At 44.7% G+C, this 12,580-nt stretch overlaps 1 protein-coding gene across 4 annotated transcripts in view; it reads right to left on the reverse strand.

Annotated features, from left to right (window-relative positions):
- The window catches only part of LOC120428807 (uncharacterized), a 113,933-nt gene that overhangs the window by 7,308 nt on the left and 94,045 nt on the right, over window positions 1–12,580 (reverse strand). For 3 of the 4 annotated variants that reach the window (XR_008212065.1, XM_052707923.1, XM_052707922.1), the window contains exons 4-6: window positions 10,924–11,118; window positions 10,274–10,857; window positions 9,951–10,212 (exon numbers count right to left, since the gene is read on the reverse strand). Coding sequence is in view for 3 of the 4 variants with exons in the window: in XM_052707923.1 (XP_052563883.1) it covers window positions 9,951–10,212; window positions 10,274–10,857; window positions 10,924–11,118 (1,041 nt within the window). In the remaining variant the exon portion in view is untranslated. The remainder of the gene's footprint in view (window positions 1–9,950; window positions 10,213–10,273; window positions 10,858–10,923; window positions 11,119–12,580) is intronic. The other variant, XM_052707924.1, reaches the window with a different exon arrangement.

A 12,580-nucleotide genomic window follows, 5' to 3' on the forward strand; every position in this document is an offset into this window, starting at 1 on the left:
GCAGGAACCGACTAGCGGTTGGTCATTGCTCTGCAGACCGTACTACTGACCAGTTCAGATTAAATCAGACGCAGTTTTACTAAGATTAGTGTTTACAGTCCACTATTTAGTCCGTCCAATTTACTGACCGCGAAATATAACTGACGACTTAGAGAATAAATGTTTTTTGTACAACCCGCGAGTTCTGATTAATTTTGAAAGATCCGATTTTGCACGGCACTGGGATTCTGACGCTAGTATGTGCGCAAACATATTTTGGTCCTTCGAGCCGGATCCGTAAGGTTCCGGTTCCCCTGGTGCCTGCAAATCGGTCAGAAAAGGACAGTTCAGTAGTGTTCGGTGTACCTGTGCAAAAAAAAAAGTGCATCGCGATGGCGTTCAAAGTCGGCGCAGAAAATCTCCAGCTGGAATCCACGGAGAAGAAGATTCCGCCATCATCCGCCGCAGTACAGCATGGCGCCGGACTCGCTGTGGCCATCGCGCACTCCAGCTGCTGAAAACCCGCCGCAGAAAACCGCAGAAAACCACTTTCCGACGATAAACGTTGAAAACTCGCGGAAAACCGTCCCGTTATGTTCTGTGAAGTGATTTTTGTAAACATTTTGCACCTGACAGTTCAGTTTCGTCCAGTCAGTGAAGTTGCTCAGTTTCAGTTCGGTGGCCAAACCAAAATCTGCCGTCGGTTTGGCAAAAAATCTGCACACGATCCGCTGAAATCCGTCCGTGCCGTGAAAATCCGCCAGAAAATCGTGTGCAAAATCGGAATGGCGGTCCCACCATTTTACGTTCCGACCACGCCGTAAAATTCTTTGTCGTGAAAACCGTGCTGCAGAAGAAAAATGGTGGTTGAACAATAGTGAAGTGAATAAAGAAGTCCGTGCCCATCGCATGCAAGTCGGTGCTCACCAGGGCCCCGGCGATGGCCTGATATGAGCTACCGAACAACATTGGCAATATGGCGTCGTTTGTTTACAAACATGAGATTGTTTGTGGACGAACCAAAAAAATTACTTTTTTGTAAAAAAATCTATAACCATTGTGCAATAACATTAAGTCTTACAAAACAGACAAAATTTCGTTAAATTCTAGACCACAATTTGTTTTATTATTATTTTTCAATTTAAACCGCTTTTATCGCGATTCTGATCAAGATTGCACATCAAATCATCGTGCCTTAAGTGTATCTTTAGTTTTCACATCGATTCGCTGTAGATTCATGTTTAAATTTTGAAATTTAGCATAATTTAAAATTAGTTGCAAAATTCTCTACTTCAGCCATGTGCAACAATTTCCACATCACCCATGCGGGAAACCGATAATGGGGTAATTCATGCGTTCCAAACTGTCAAAATTCCAAAACGTCATTGCCAATCTTCGGTTCGCTGCTTTTGTTCGTGTTTGAAGTTTCGGGCCGAGACTCTGGTGCTCACACTTGCGACGGTGTGAGAAAAAGTCTGCGATCAGACTGAGCAACTCGTGCAGTGACAGAAGTTTGCAGACCTGTCCGAAAGTAAAACAGCCGATGACGTTTCGCGGTTTGTTTTGATCAAAAATTCGGTGTCGATCGCGAAACTGTTCTGCTGCAGTTCGATGCAGTTTCGGTGTTGAAAACAGCTCGGCGGGGCTGTTCGGTTCTTTCGGTCGCGTAAATGTCGGTTCGCGGTCCGAATTTTGTGTGTGGCTGTGAAACTGTGCACCTGCGACGGTTATACTCTGGTCCGTCGAAGTGTTCTGCCGGAGAGTTGAGAAAACGACGTTGAAGATCGGTTCCGTCGATCGGTCGCACCGAGACGACGAAGATGCAGTTTGTGTGGAGGACTGCGGAAGATTCGTACGGACGACAAGTGCAGTGTAATAACAAGCAGACCAGTATTGAAGAACTGTCCATTCTAGTGCCAGTGATTCTGGCCAGCCAGTGCAACGAATCGTTGCAAGTGCCCGTCCAGTGAAGAAAGCGTCGCACACAAACACACACCCGATCAGTTGCAGTGTGTTTCACTGTTCACTGCACCCCGTCAGCAAAGAAACACAGGGACGTCGCTAAGGGCGTCCACATCGGGTGTGAGTGTTCAATCCGGACCGATTTCAGCGGAATCTGCGTGCAGCGATGCACTTTGCGGTGCATATCGCGGCAGCTGTTCGGCACAGACGTGTAGCAGGGCATCGGCGAGCTTTGATGTGGCAGTATTGGCGATGATGGAGCAGCAGTTCAGTTCGGCGATTACGATCGCTGAAGTTCTGCACTAGTTCAGCCAGCGGTGCAGTCGGCGTTTGCGGTTCAACAGTACAGTTCGCCGGCACAGATCCACCACGTCGCCGCAGACATCAGCATGCCACACGCTGATTGGAGGTTGCCAGCAGCAAAGCCTTTCGGGGCGGCGCGTCATGATCGGACGGGTCAGACAGCCGTCCCAAAAGCACTCCAAGATAAGTACCTTTCTTTGAGTTGCATTCAGTCGCTCAGGCGTTTTCAACTGCAGGTTCGCGGCGCTGGCGCCTCTTCAGCCGTACTGACAAGCTCTGCACATCGCGAGCCAGCGGACGTCTTCAGCCATCGAGCACCAGACCCGCTCAGAATTCGGAGATGCAGCTCGACGGACATTTCAGCCTCTTGTTTACAGCAGCTCATCAGATCGGAGGCACAGACCTTGCCTTCGTCAGCTCAGCGAGCAGCCGTTACATCTGCTCTGCCGTCAGCAACTCTGCGCGCCATTGCAGAGACGAGGATCCAGCCGCAAAGCACTAGGGACGGCGCTGTTTCGATCGGACGGGTCGGAACTGCCGTCCCACCTCAGCCGACAGTTAAGTACCGTAACATTTCTGTTGTTTTTACAAACTTAGCGGTTTTTCTGTCAGGTACTCGGTGAGGATCCTCCGCAGTAGCAACAGCGTGCAAATTACACCTGCATGTTCATCTGCGAGCCTTCCGTCGCGCCGCCACTACGGCGCTCCCGTTCAATCCCGTTCAGCGGTCACCAGCCGCGAGTATAGCCAATTCTTCGGTCAACTCTGTTGTTCAGTCCGGCGGTCACTATCCGCTGGTAAAACCAGTTCGTCCCATCGGTCTCAGCGCCCGCTGGTGCATCCAGTTTCTGTCGGCTTCCACCAAGGGAGTCGCTTCCAGTACATCCAGCTTTTCCTTTCTACGGTCAGCGTCTCGAGACGCTGAACGCTTTGCAGTGGCGGGTAGTTACGTCTACCGCGTCTAGGCTGCCATCTACGGACCAGGTCACACTCTGGTGACCACTACTGACGTCTCCAAGGAGACAACGTCCCCACATTGTGGACTATTCGGACGGCCACTTCTGGCCAATTTCAGGACATCGGACCACCTGTCACGACAGGTCGCAGCCTCAGCGATATGAGGTACAGGCGTTGTCACTGTTTACACAGCGTCCTGGGTTCAACAGACAGCTGCAACTCCTCTGAGCGTTCGCGGAGGTTTTGCATTTCAGTGCGTATCAGCTGTACAGCACTGAACAGTTTCAGAACGCAACGTCCTGAAGTCAGACAACAGACCACAGACAAGGAACAGCAGCAGGATAGATGGACAAGACAGGAAGCATCAGCAGGAGTAAGAATCGTTCGGATCAGCACGGATACCAACTGTACAACCAGTGCGGCGTACGGACAGAGCTCGCGGCACACCAGCCGACGAGAAACTAAGCGGAAACTGACTGCACACCCGGTGCAGCGACACAGACCACGGAGCGCGACGCACTGGCCGACGGATTTACCGACGAAGAAGCACTGACTCGGATCACGGTGAGCGGCACACGGGCCGCAAGTACGACGGGATTGTTGACACAGTCCAGCAACAGCAGTAAACCGACGGTGGCTCAAGGGCCACAACTGACAACGGCGGGCGGTGCACACAGCGGAGCACAACGGACGGCACACTGGTCGTCGACATACCCAAGTAACCGCGGGACTGTATAAGCAGACTACGGCGGGCGGCACTGAAGCCGCAAACCCGAACATCCGAGCGCGGAGCAGTCTGCAAATGCAGACGACGGAAGCTGTATACTAGGAGTGCAGCAGAAGCAGCTCATGGCGAGCGGTACGACAGCCGCACAGATCAGCGGACCACGGCAAACGGCTGTGGGATTGGCGGGCGGCAAAAATATGCCGCACATACTGCGCTGGATCACCACAACAGATCAGCACGACAACAGACGGTGATCTCCAGCAATTCAGCACGCCAGAAGCTGAAGCGAGGTTCCAGCACAAGGCAATCGGGGATGGCGCTGTTTCGATCGGACGGGTCGGAACTGCCATCCCGACTCTGCCCAGAGTTAAGTACAATCAGTTCCATAAAAATTCTGGGCATTTACTGGTCTTCCCACACAGGTGCAGAGCGCTGGAACACTCAACTTCAAATCAACGGTCGCAGAAGCAGCAGTGTATCCAGCAAGATGCATTCGGACGTAGCAGCAGTCGCAGTACCAGACGATGGCGAACCAGTCGCAGTCGTCACGCACAGCAGCGACAACGGACGGAGAACGACGCGATCGTCGTCAACAGTAGCGGTAGCAGTTTACCGAACACGGTCGAAGAAATGAAGAAGAACAGTGAAAGAACATCACACTAACAGACAAGACTGTTCAGATCAGATCTGTTCAGTTTCAGCAATAGACTAATCCATAGGCACTGGTTCAAGTAGGAGTTATATTAAAATACTTAGTATTTCAAGGCGGGCGGTATGAACGCGCCCAGGTCAGGTCAGAACAAATTTTGTGAGCCAGTGCAGATTATGCTCTAGTACAACAGCACAAGAACAGACAGCATAACACATACAATAACAAAACAGAACATCCAGTGAGTGCCTGGAGTTCTGAGGTTCAAATTAAGTAGCTTTGGCCAGCAGGAACCGACTAGCGGTTGGTCATTGCTCTGCAGACCGTACTACTGACCAGTTCAGATTAAATCAGACGCAGTTTTACTAAGATTAGTGTTTACAGTCCACTATTTAGTCCGTCCAATTTACTGACCGCGAAATATAACTGACGACTTAGAGAATAAATGTTTTTTGTACAACCCGCGAGTTCTGATTAATTTTGAAAGATCCGATTTTGCACGGCACTGGGATTCTGACGCTAGTATGTGCGCAAACAATGTCGCCTCTCCCCCCTTTTCAAAATCGGTCCGAAAAATCGGGCGGCGAAAAATTTCTTTTTTTTTAATTTGAAAATTAACAAATAAAAAAATATAAAAACATTTGAATGAAAAAAGTGTTTAAAATGCATTTTACACCTGCCCAGATGTTTTGCAATCTTTATTTTTCAAAATATGAAAGTATCGGCGAAATATTCTTTTGTCAAAAAAAAAAAAAAAACTTTTTACAGTACAGTACTGACTACGGAATTTCACAAAAAAATAAAATATTGTTTTTTGATCTCAAATTTGAGCAATTCTCGCTGAAATAAAAATTGAAATTACAGGCGCTGGTTTCAAAATTTGAATGAAAAAAGGGTTTTAAAATGCATTATACACTTGTCCAGTAGGGTGTAATAATAAAATCGATTTTCCAGCACAGCAATTTTTCAGTTCCTTTTGGGGTCCTAAAAAACTCACCAAAGTTTGGGAACGGTTGGTTCAGTGCCCACTTTGCGCAAAGCGATTCAATTTTCCATATAAATCTGTATGGATAAAATCATTTTTTTTTTGAATTTCTATATTTAAAAAATCCACGTTTTACGCTTTATCAAAACTGGATTCATATTCGGATGCTGCTCTATAACTTTCCCCAAGAGAGTATTGTGCTAACTTGCTCCTGAAAGAAGATACAGCGACCTCAAAACTCGCCTAAAACGTGATTTTCGAGCAAAAAACACGTTTTAGACGAGTTGTGAACAAGCTGTATCTTTTTATAGGAACAAGTTAGTACCATACTCTCTTCGGGAAAGTTGTAGTGCACGTTCCAGAGCATTCGAATATGAATGTGGTTTAAAAATAGCGTGAAACGTTGATTTTTGAAACATCAAAATCCAAAAAAAATGGGTTTTCCCATACAAATTCCTATATAAAATTGAATCGCTTTGCGCAAAGTGGAGACTTAACCAATCGTTCCCAAACTTTAGGAAGTTGTTTAGGACCTCAAAAGGAACTCAACAATTGCTGTGCTCACTAATTTTTTTTTCAATACACCATATTACACCCTATTGTTTAGTTGTTTTATAATAATAAGTTTCCAAAATTTCAAAGCATCGAAAAAAAAAAGTTTTTGCGGTTATGAACATTGTAATATCATAAAGCTTAAACATATTTTTAAACGAGCTCAAACAAGCTAAATATGATTATCAATGCAGGAAAAGGCATATTAGATTGTTTTGAGTTGATTGGACTTCTGTTTCCATTGAAATTTTTAAGTTTGATGAAAAAATATTTTTTTGCCCCCTGATTTTTTGAACCAATTTTGAAAGGGGGGCGACATAAACTTTGAAAAATATTAGCAACGGCCTTAATATTACAGTAATATGAGTTAATGTGGCAAAACGTTAAACAAATTTCTTGATTTGATTTTTTAATTAATTGCCTTATAATTGGCAAAGCATACTCTTACAGCTCATGAAAATATGTTATTTAAAGATATTCCCAAAAACTGTATTTTTTGTTTTATAAGAGCAAACAGAAAGGTATGGACAAACAATTTGAAATTTAAATTTAAATCAAATTTAAAATCCGATTTAAAAAAAAATTGAAAACGTACTCTAAAATATTCTTTAAAGCATTCAAAAAATATGTTTATTCGAAAGATCGCAAAATTTAACGATAACATTTTTTAACATTTAAAATCGCACGCATAGATGATGACTGAAAAATTCTACTCTATTTTGGTAATTTAGAGATAAACTATAAAATAATTTGTAATACACTTCTGTAGTAATAATACAATATTTTGAAAAAAAGCTAAAACATTTCCCAATGCTACGTATTTTTAAAAAAAATGGCAATTTTTTATAGATTTCGAAAGTAATAAAGTAATTTTCTGAGTACTTTTTTTTTCGAAGATACTTAATTTTGTGAAAATGTCGAGTACTTTAAAAAAGTTGTTTAATTACTTTCGAAATGAATGAAATATGCCCGATCATCTGATACCCAGATTGCAATAACTAAAGTTTTCAGTATTTTCAAAAAATACGTGGTTTTGCTATAGCTTCCAAAGTAATAATAGCAAAAAAAGTATTATTACTTTGGAAATGTTATAAATTCCCGAACATTTGGGACCCACACTGTGAATAACTAGAATTTTGAGTATTAAAAAAAACATAGTTTAGTGAAAATCTCGATTATTTTTAAATAATCATTCTTGAAAATTATTATAACTTGAATTTCCAAAGTTTTAACGTATTTTTTTTGAAAATTATTCTAGTTTTGAATACAGACTAGAATCTATTGAAAATTGTTTGGAACACTTATATAAGTCCAAGTAACGGCTGAACAAATAAAAAAAACATTTTTAGTAGCTATAAATTGAAAACGGGGCAAAATATAGAAATTTGTGTTAAGTACTTTTCGATTGCAAATTTGTTTCACATCTATAAACAAAGTAGAACAAAATTAGAAGTTTTATCCGGTTTTCGAAAATTATGATTTCTAGCAAAACAATGTAATTGGGACAATTTCAACATTTGAAGAAAATATCCTGCTTGTTTCTAATGTAAACATCAACTAACGTGAGCAGGATATACTGTTTATTTACACGGGACCGACGTTTTACTACCCCATCCGATGGAAGGTTGGATGAGATGGGAATCGAACCTATGATCATCCGCATACAAAGCGGACAGCGTGCCTTTTTACATCAAATGTTCTGGCTTGGTATTTCAATTTATTATTTTTTGTTTTGTGTGAAAAGCCGATTTAAAAAAAAGTTTGTAATTTCTTTATTTTTTTTTTGTCAGGTCCTCAGCAACTTTGCCAAAGACACCAAATCGATCAGAAAATCCGTTCTCAAGATAAGAATTTTTGAATATTTGAATAACTTTTTTGTAAGGACTGGTCAGCTGCCAAAATTGTATAGAGATTTGTGTGACGTCAAGATTAATGGTTCTAGAGGTGGTCCTTCTTGCAATACATGCCCATTTTTTTATCATCATCCCGCAAAATTTTATGGGGACTTGTACTGCCCATAATTGAAAATTCGGCTATTATGCCAAATCAAGTATTCCGAGAAAAACACGTTTTAGTGTTTGTCACAAAATCTCCGTCAAGGCAATTTCCCATAAGAGTGGCATATTAGCCGTTTGGTTTTTCGCATCGGCAGCCAAGTCTAAACACTATTTCAGTGAAATTCAAGTTCCAGGAGATGCGTCGGAACATCCTCTACCACCTGGTGCTAATATCTCGTTTTTGCCAAAAGTGGATATTAGCCGTTTTTTCAATGGTGGGCAGTGTATGAAAAACTGATGATGCAAAATGACTTTTTTGACAAAGGGAATGAATGGATAAAGTTTCTAAATAAAAAATACACACCAAAAATCTCGAAAAGCAAAATTCTATAGAAAATTACTCAACTATCAAGTCACCCTTGAATTTTAAACATTCAGAGTTCACTTTCGACAAAACATCACTTGTTTTGATTTTGTCAAAAATCACCCTTTTCGCGAACCCTTTTTTCTCACAAAATGGCCACCACTCGCATCAAGTTGGGAACCCTTTTGGACGCCATTTTCCAAATTCCAGAATCGGGAGTGGTAAACGTTCGCCTGCTGTTCGAGCTGCTCCGCGCGCTCCTCACCCGACTGGGGCTCAAAGATCTAGAGGTTCTGCTCGAGTTGGACCCGGAATCGAGAAGTAGTCACGCTTTGGCCGCGGCTGCCGAGTGGAACAACCAGCAAGACGAGATGACCGAGAGTGGGCTGTTTAGTCCAAGTTTGGCCGCGCTCGATGCGGAAGCACGGGCGGAGGAAATGGCCCGGAGACACGCGGAACAAACTGGACAGGTGTTGGGGCTGTTGAGGGGTTATCTGGTGCGGTTGCAGGCGCTGGAGGGTGGACTGGGGGATTTGAGGGGGAAAAGGGCGGAAGATTTGGAGGTTATGGGGAAGATGCTGGGGCAGATTGATTTGCTGGATGCGAGGCTGTGTGAGCAGGAGAAGAAGCTGGCGAAGGTTGCTGCGGATGTGGAGTGCTTTGGACTGTTTGCGATGGATTACGATACGAAGTTGGAGGGTGTGAACAGGAGGTTGGATTTGGTGGAGGCGGATGTTCAACGGACTCGATGTGAGTTACGATTTGTCGAGAAGGATCGGCAGCAGTTTGTGGATGCGGTGAGGACCGTTACGGAGCAGATCAACTACTTTTCAACGACTAAGGCAGACAAGGAATACGTTGAGAGGGAGTTGGCGTTGAAGGCATTGGCGGTCGATTTGGAGCGATACGTCCCGTTCGAGTGTTACGGATTGGCTCAGATGGAGTTTGGCAAGCAGGTTGCCCGGCTTAACGAGGATATTTACGCGCTGGAACAACTGCTGAAAGCGAAGGTCTATGAGCTTGACGGTGCCCTAAAGCGAAAATCGGAGTCAACGGAGACGGAAGGTCTGCGAAAACAGTTGGCGAAGGTCGCGTCAAGTTTGAACTGCTCCAAGAAGGTCCAAGTGCCTCCCGTGGCTGCCGGGGTCTCTCAATGCTTGACCTGCGGCTTGGAAGCGTCCCTGGAAGGTAACAGCCAGCTTCTTCCACGACCTGTCCAGCACTTTATCCCGTCGGCGTTCAAGAAGCGAAGAAACGAGGTCTTTACGCTCAAGAGTCGGTACTGCGGTGGAGAGGATACGGTTACGAAGCCTACGGAAAGGGTCCTTCTTCCAGCGCCAATTCTGGCCATCAATTGCGAACAGAAGTCAACCCCAGTCGTCGGAACGAACGGCAGGCTGTACGAAGGTGTTTCCTCGTCCTAATTCTAAGTCAAATTGTGTGCAATAAAATTTAAAAATTCTAAAAAAACTCACCATTCAAAGAACTTTTTTCCGTCGATCGATCCGTCGCAATCGCCCAGGTTGTTGGGCAGCTGTAGGCCAACGTAGGCCTCGTCCGGGTTCGCCGTGGGTTGAACCACTCCGTCGGCACTAGCGGCCACCAGTGGGCCGATGTAGCGCACCCGGCCGACCACGACACGCCCGTTGCGGGCTATCACCTTGGCCAGGTGGCCCGGTTTGAGACATTTGGCGGTCTTTGGCAGAAATGGCAGTGCCTGTTTCGAGGGGATGTAATCTAGGAGGGAGTTGGAGCACATGAGTTTTTGGGGAAAATTTGAAATAAAACTAAAATCTACCTCGTTGAATGTCATTCTCCGAGCACCGTCGATGCTTGGCCGGTCCGACGTGGTGATGATGTATCGGGGGTGCCGGAGGCAGCGGTGGCTCGCAGTGACCACCTCCCGGGTCCTCCAGCATGATGTTCCCCTCGATGGACCGCCTTAGGAAGTCCTCTGCTTCCTCTAGCAAACTGTCCGTCGAACCGCCGGAATCTCCGTGAATCCGATAGAGCGACGGCCCGCCATACCTCCTGGGACAGTTACAGTCGTGGCGGAGATCTGGAAGCGATCCGCGGATCTTGTGCGAGGGTTCTTGGAAGGTGACCCGCGGGGTGTAGTGCATCGATTCCGACGGTCGTAGACTGGTTGAGGCGTGATTCTGGCGGCAGATGGCGCACCGGATCGAGGGGACACTTCGCGACCGGTGGTGCTTGCTCAGGGTTGAGTAGCGAGAACCAAGCGAGTAGCTCTTGGACGAGTCAAACGAGTCTCCTCGATCCGCCCAGTAGGCGTCCGTTTGGGTCGTCTGGGTCGCGATGCTACTTTCGTTGACGGTCCACTGGGACACTCCGGGTGAGGTCATGCTGAAGCTTGGTGGAATGCTGAAACGAGACGGTTAAGTGAGGTTAGTTCTTGGAAGTCACTTTGCACGACAGAGGTTCTGGTACCCCTTGCCGGCTTCCGGCGTCTTGAGCAGGTTGCCCTTGCAGTAGTTGGGCGACCGGTTCTCGTCATTGTGCTCCTCCGACTCTTGCTGGTGCTGGCAGAGATGATCCGCTGAACGGGACAGCTCCGGCACCATGCTGGTAAAGTTGATATCGCTCAACAGCACTCGACGCGCCTCCTGAGTCTTATCCGATGGCCTTCACGAAACCCGGAAGCAGCAGGAAATAAAGAGACACAACATGTTTACCGCGTGTTTTACCCACGTGCGCTTTGAGGTTATGTGGAGAGGGAAAGAGTCGCGTAAAACAACAAAAGAAAGCCCCGAGAAACGGAAGAGGGTACTCGGAAATGGTGACGAAATAATTGGCATGAAAAAGCTCTCTTTCTGCAAGTTACACGACTGTCGTCCAAGACAAAGCGTTGCCGGAACGTGCCTCCTTCCCCAGTTTTGTTTGCCAAGCCGTACGTAGAACGAAATGAATGGATTTGTTCACATTTCACAATTAAGATTAAAGGCGCCTGATAAATGAACATCAACGCGAGCCGTAAATGAGCACAGTCACGCCATTTTGTGACTCTCGCAGGACTTTTGCTGCAACGCCACTCGAGCACGTTTGAGATGGAAATCACTTTCAGGAGTCTCCTCCGCTGTCTCTCCATGAAGACGGGTGCTCTACTAGTCTCCTCAAATGAAGTGTTGAGTTGGGGGTTAATTGAAACATCGCATCGGGGTGGAAATAAATTGCCGTGGACGTGAGCCAAGGACGCTGGCAGGGATTGATTTAAAGGGTTTAAAATGGGAGCTGTTGAGATGCAGGATATCGTAATCACTCTTAATGGGATATTACATTTTTGCTGTTAGAACTATTTTCAAGCTGATTTTGACCTTTTTCGAAAGGTTGAATTTATTTGGTTGTCTCCTACGACAAATATCCTACATAAATTAATGATAGTAAATAACATTATTTTAAGCTCAAATATATTTATTACAAATTTGTAAAATATTAAATTACATTGTTGTAAGAATATTATTTGTATTTCACACAACAGCGATTTAATTTAGGAAAATGTTTAAAAGTTTGAATGTTTTTTTGGCAAAATTTCCAAACACAGCAGAAATTTATCAAAAGATTTTAAAATGTTCTACAAAAACGAATAACAGTCCAGACTCGATAATCCGAAGTTTCGATTATCCGAACGTTTGTATGGGACTTCATATAATCGAATCATAAAAAAAAGTTATTCGTATTTCTGTATTTTCTAACTTTTAACATCTAATGGCCTATCTACAATCACTTAGCTTAGAACATCTAAGTAAAGTAGTTACTTAGGAAAGTACGCAACTTACGGCCGTCATCCACAATCAACTTAGAAATTTTGCTGGGCTGATATACGTTGCTATGCAGTTGTTTGTTTACCTTTGATATTGAAACGTCAACTTACCGTAGATTTTGAAATTTTTCAAACCATACGTCAGTTTCTAATTTGATTACTTTTCCATTGTAGAAGCTCGGCTTCATTTCCATTGATTCAAATTCCTAAGCTAAGTGAAATTTTTTAAGCTAAGTGATTGTAGATAGGCCATAATTCGAGTTCTGCGACCACGTTTTTGTTAAATTTGAGAGGTTGATTGCCGGCCATTTTGGCCGCCATCTTTGA

Source organism: Culex pipiens, chromosome 2 (genome assembly GCF_016801865.2).
Source record: "Culex pipiens pallens isolate TS chromosome 2, TS_CPP_V2, whole genome shotgun sequence".
Classification (NCBI taxonomy): Eukaryota; Metazoa; Arthropoda; class Insecta; order Diptera; family Culicidae; genus Culex; species Culex pipiens.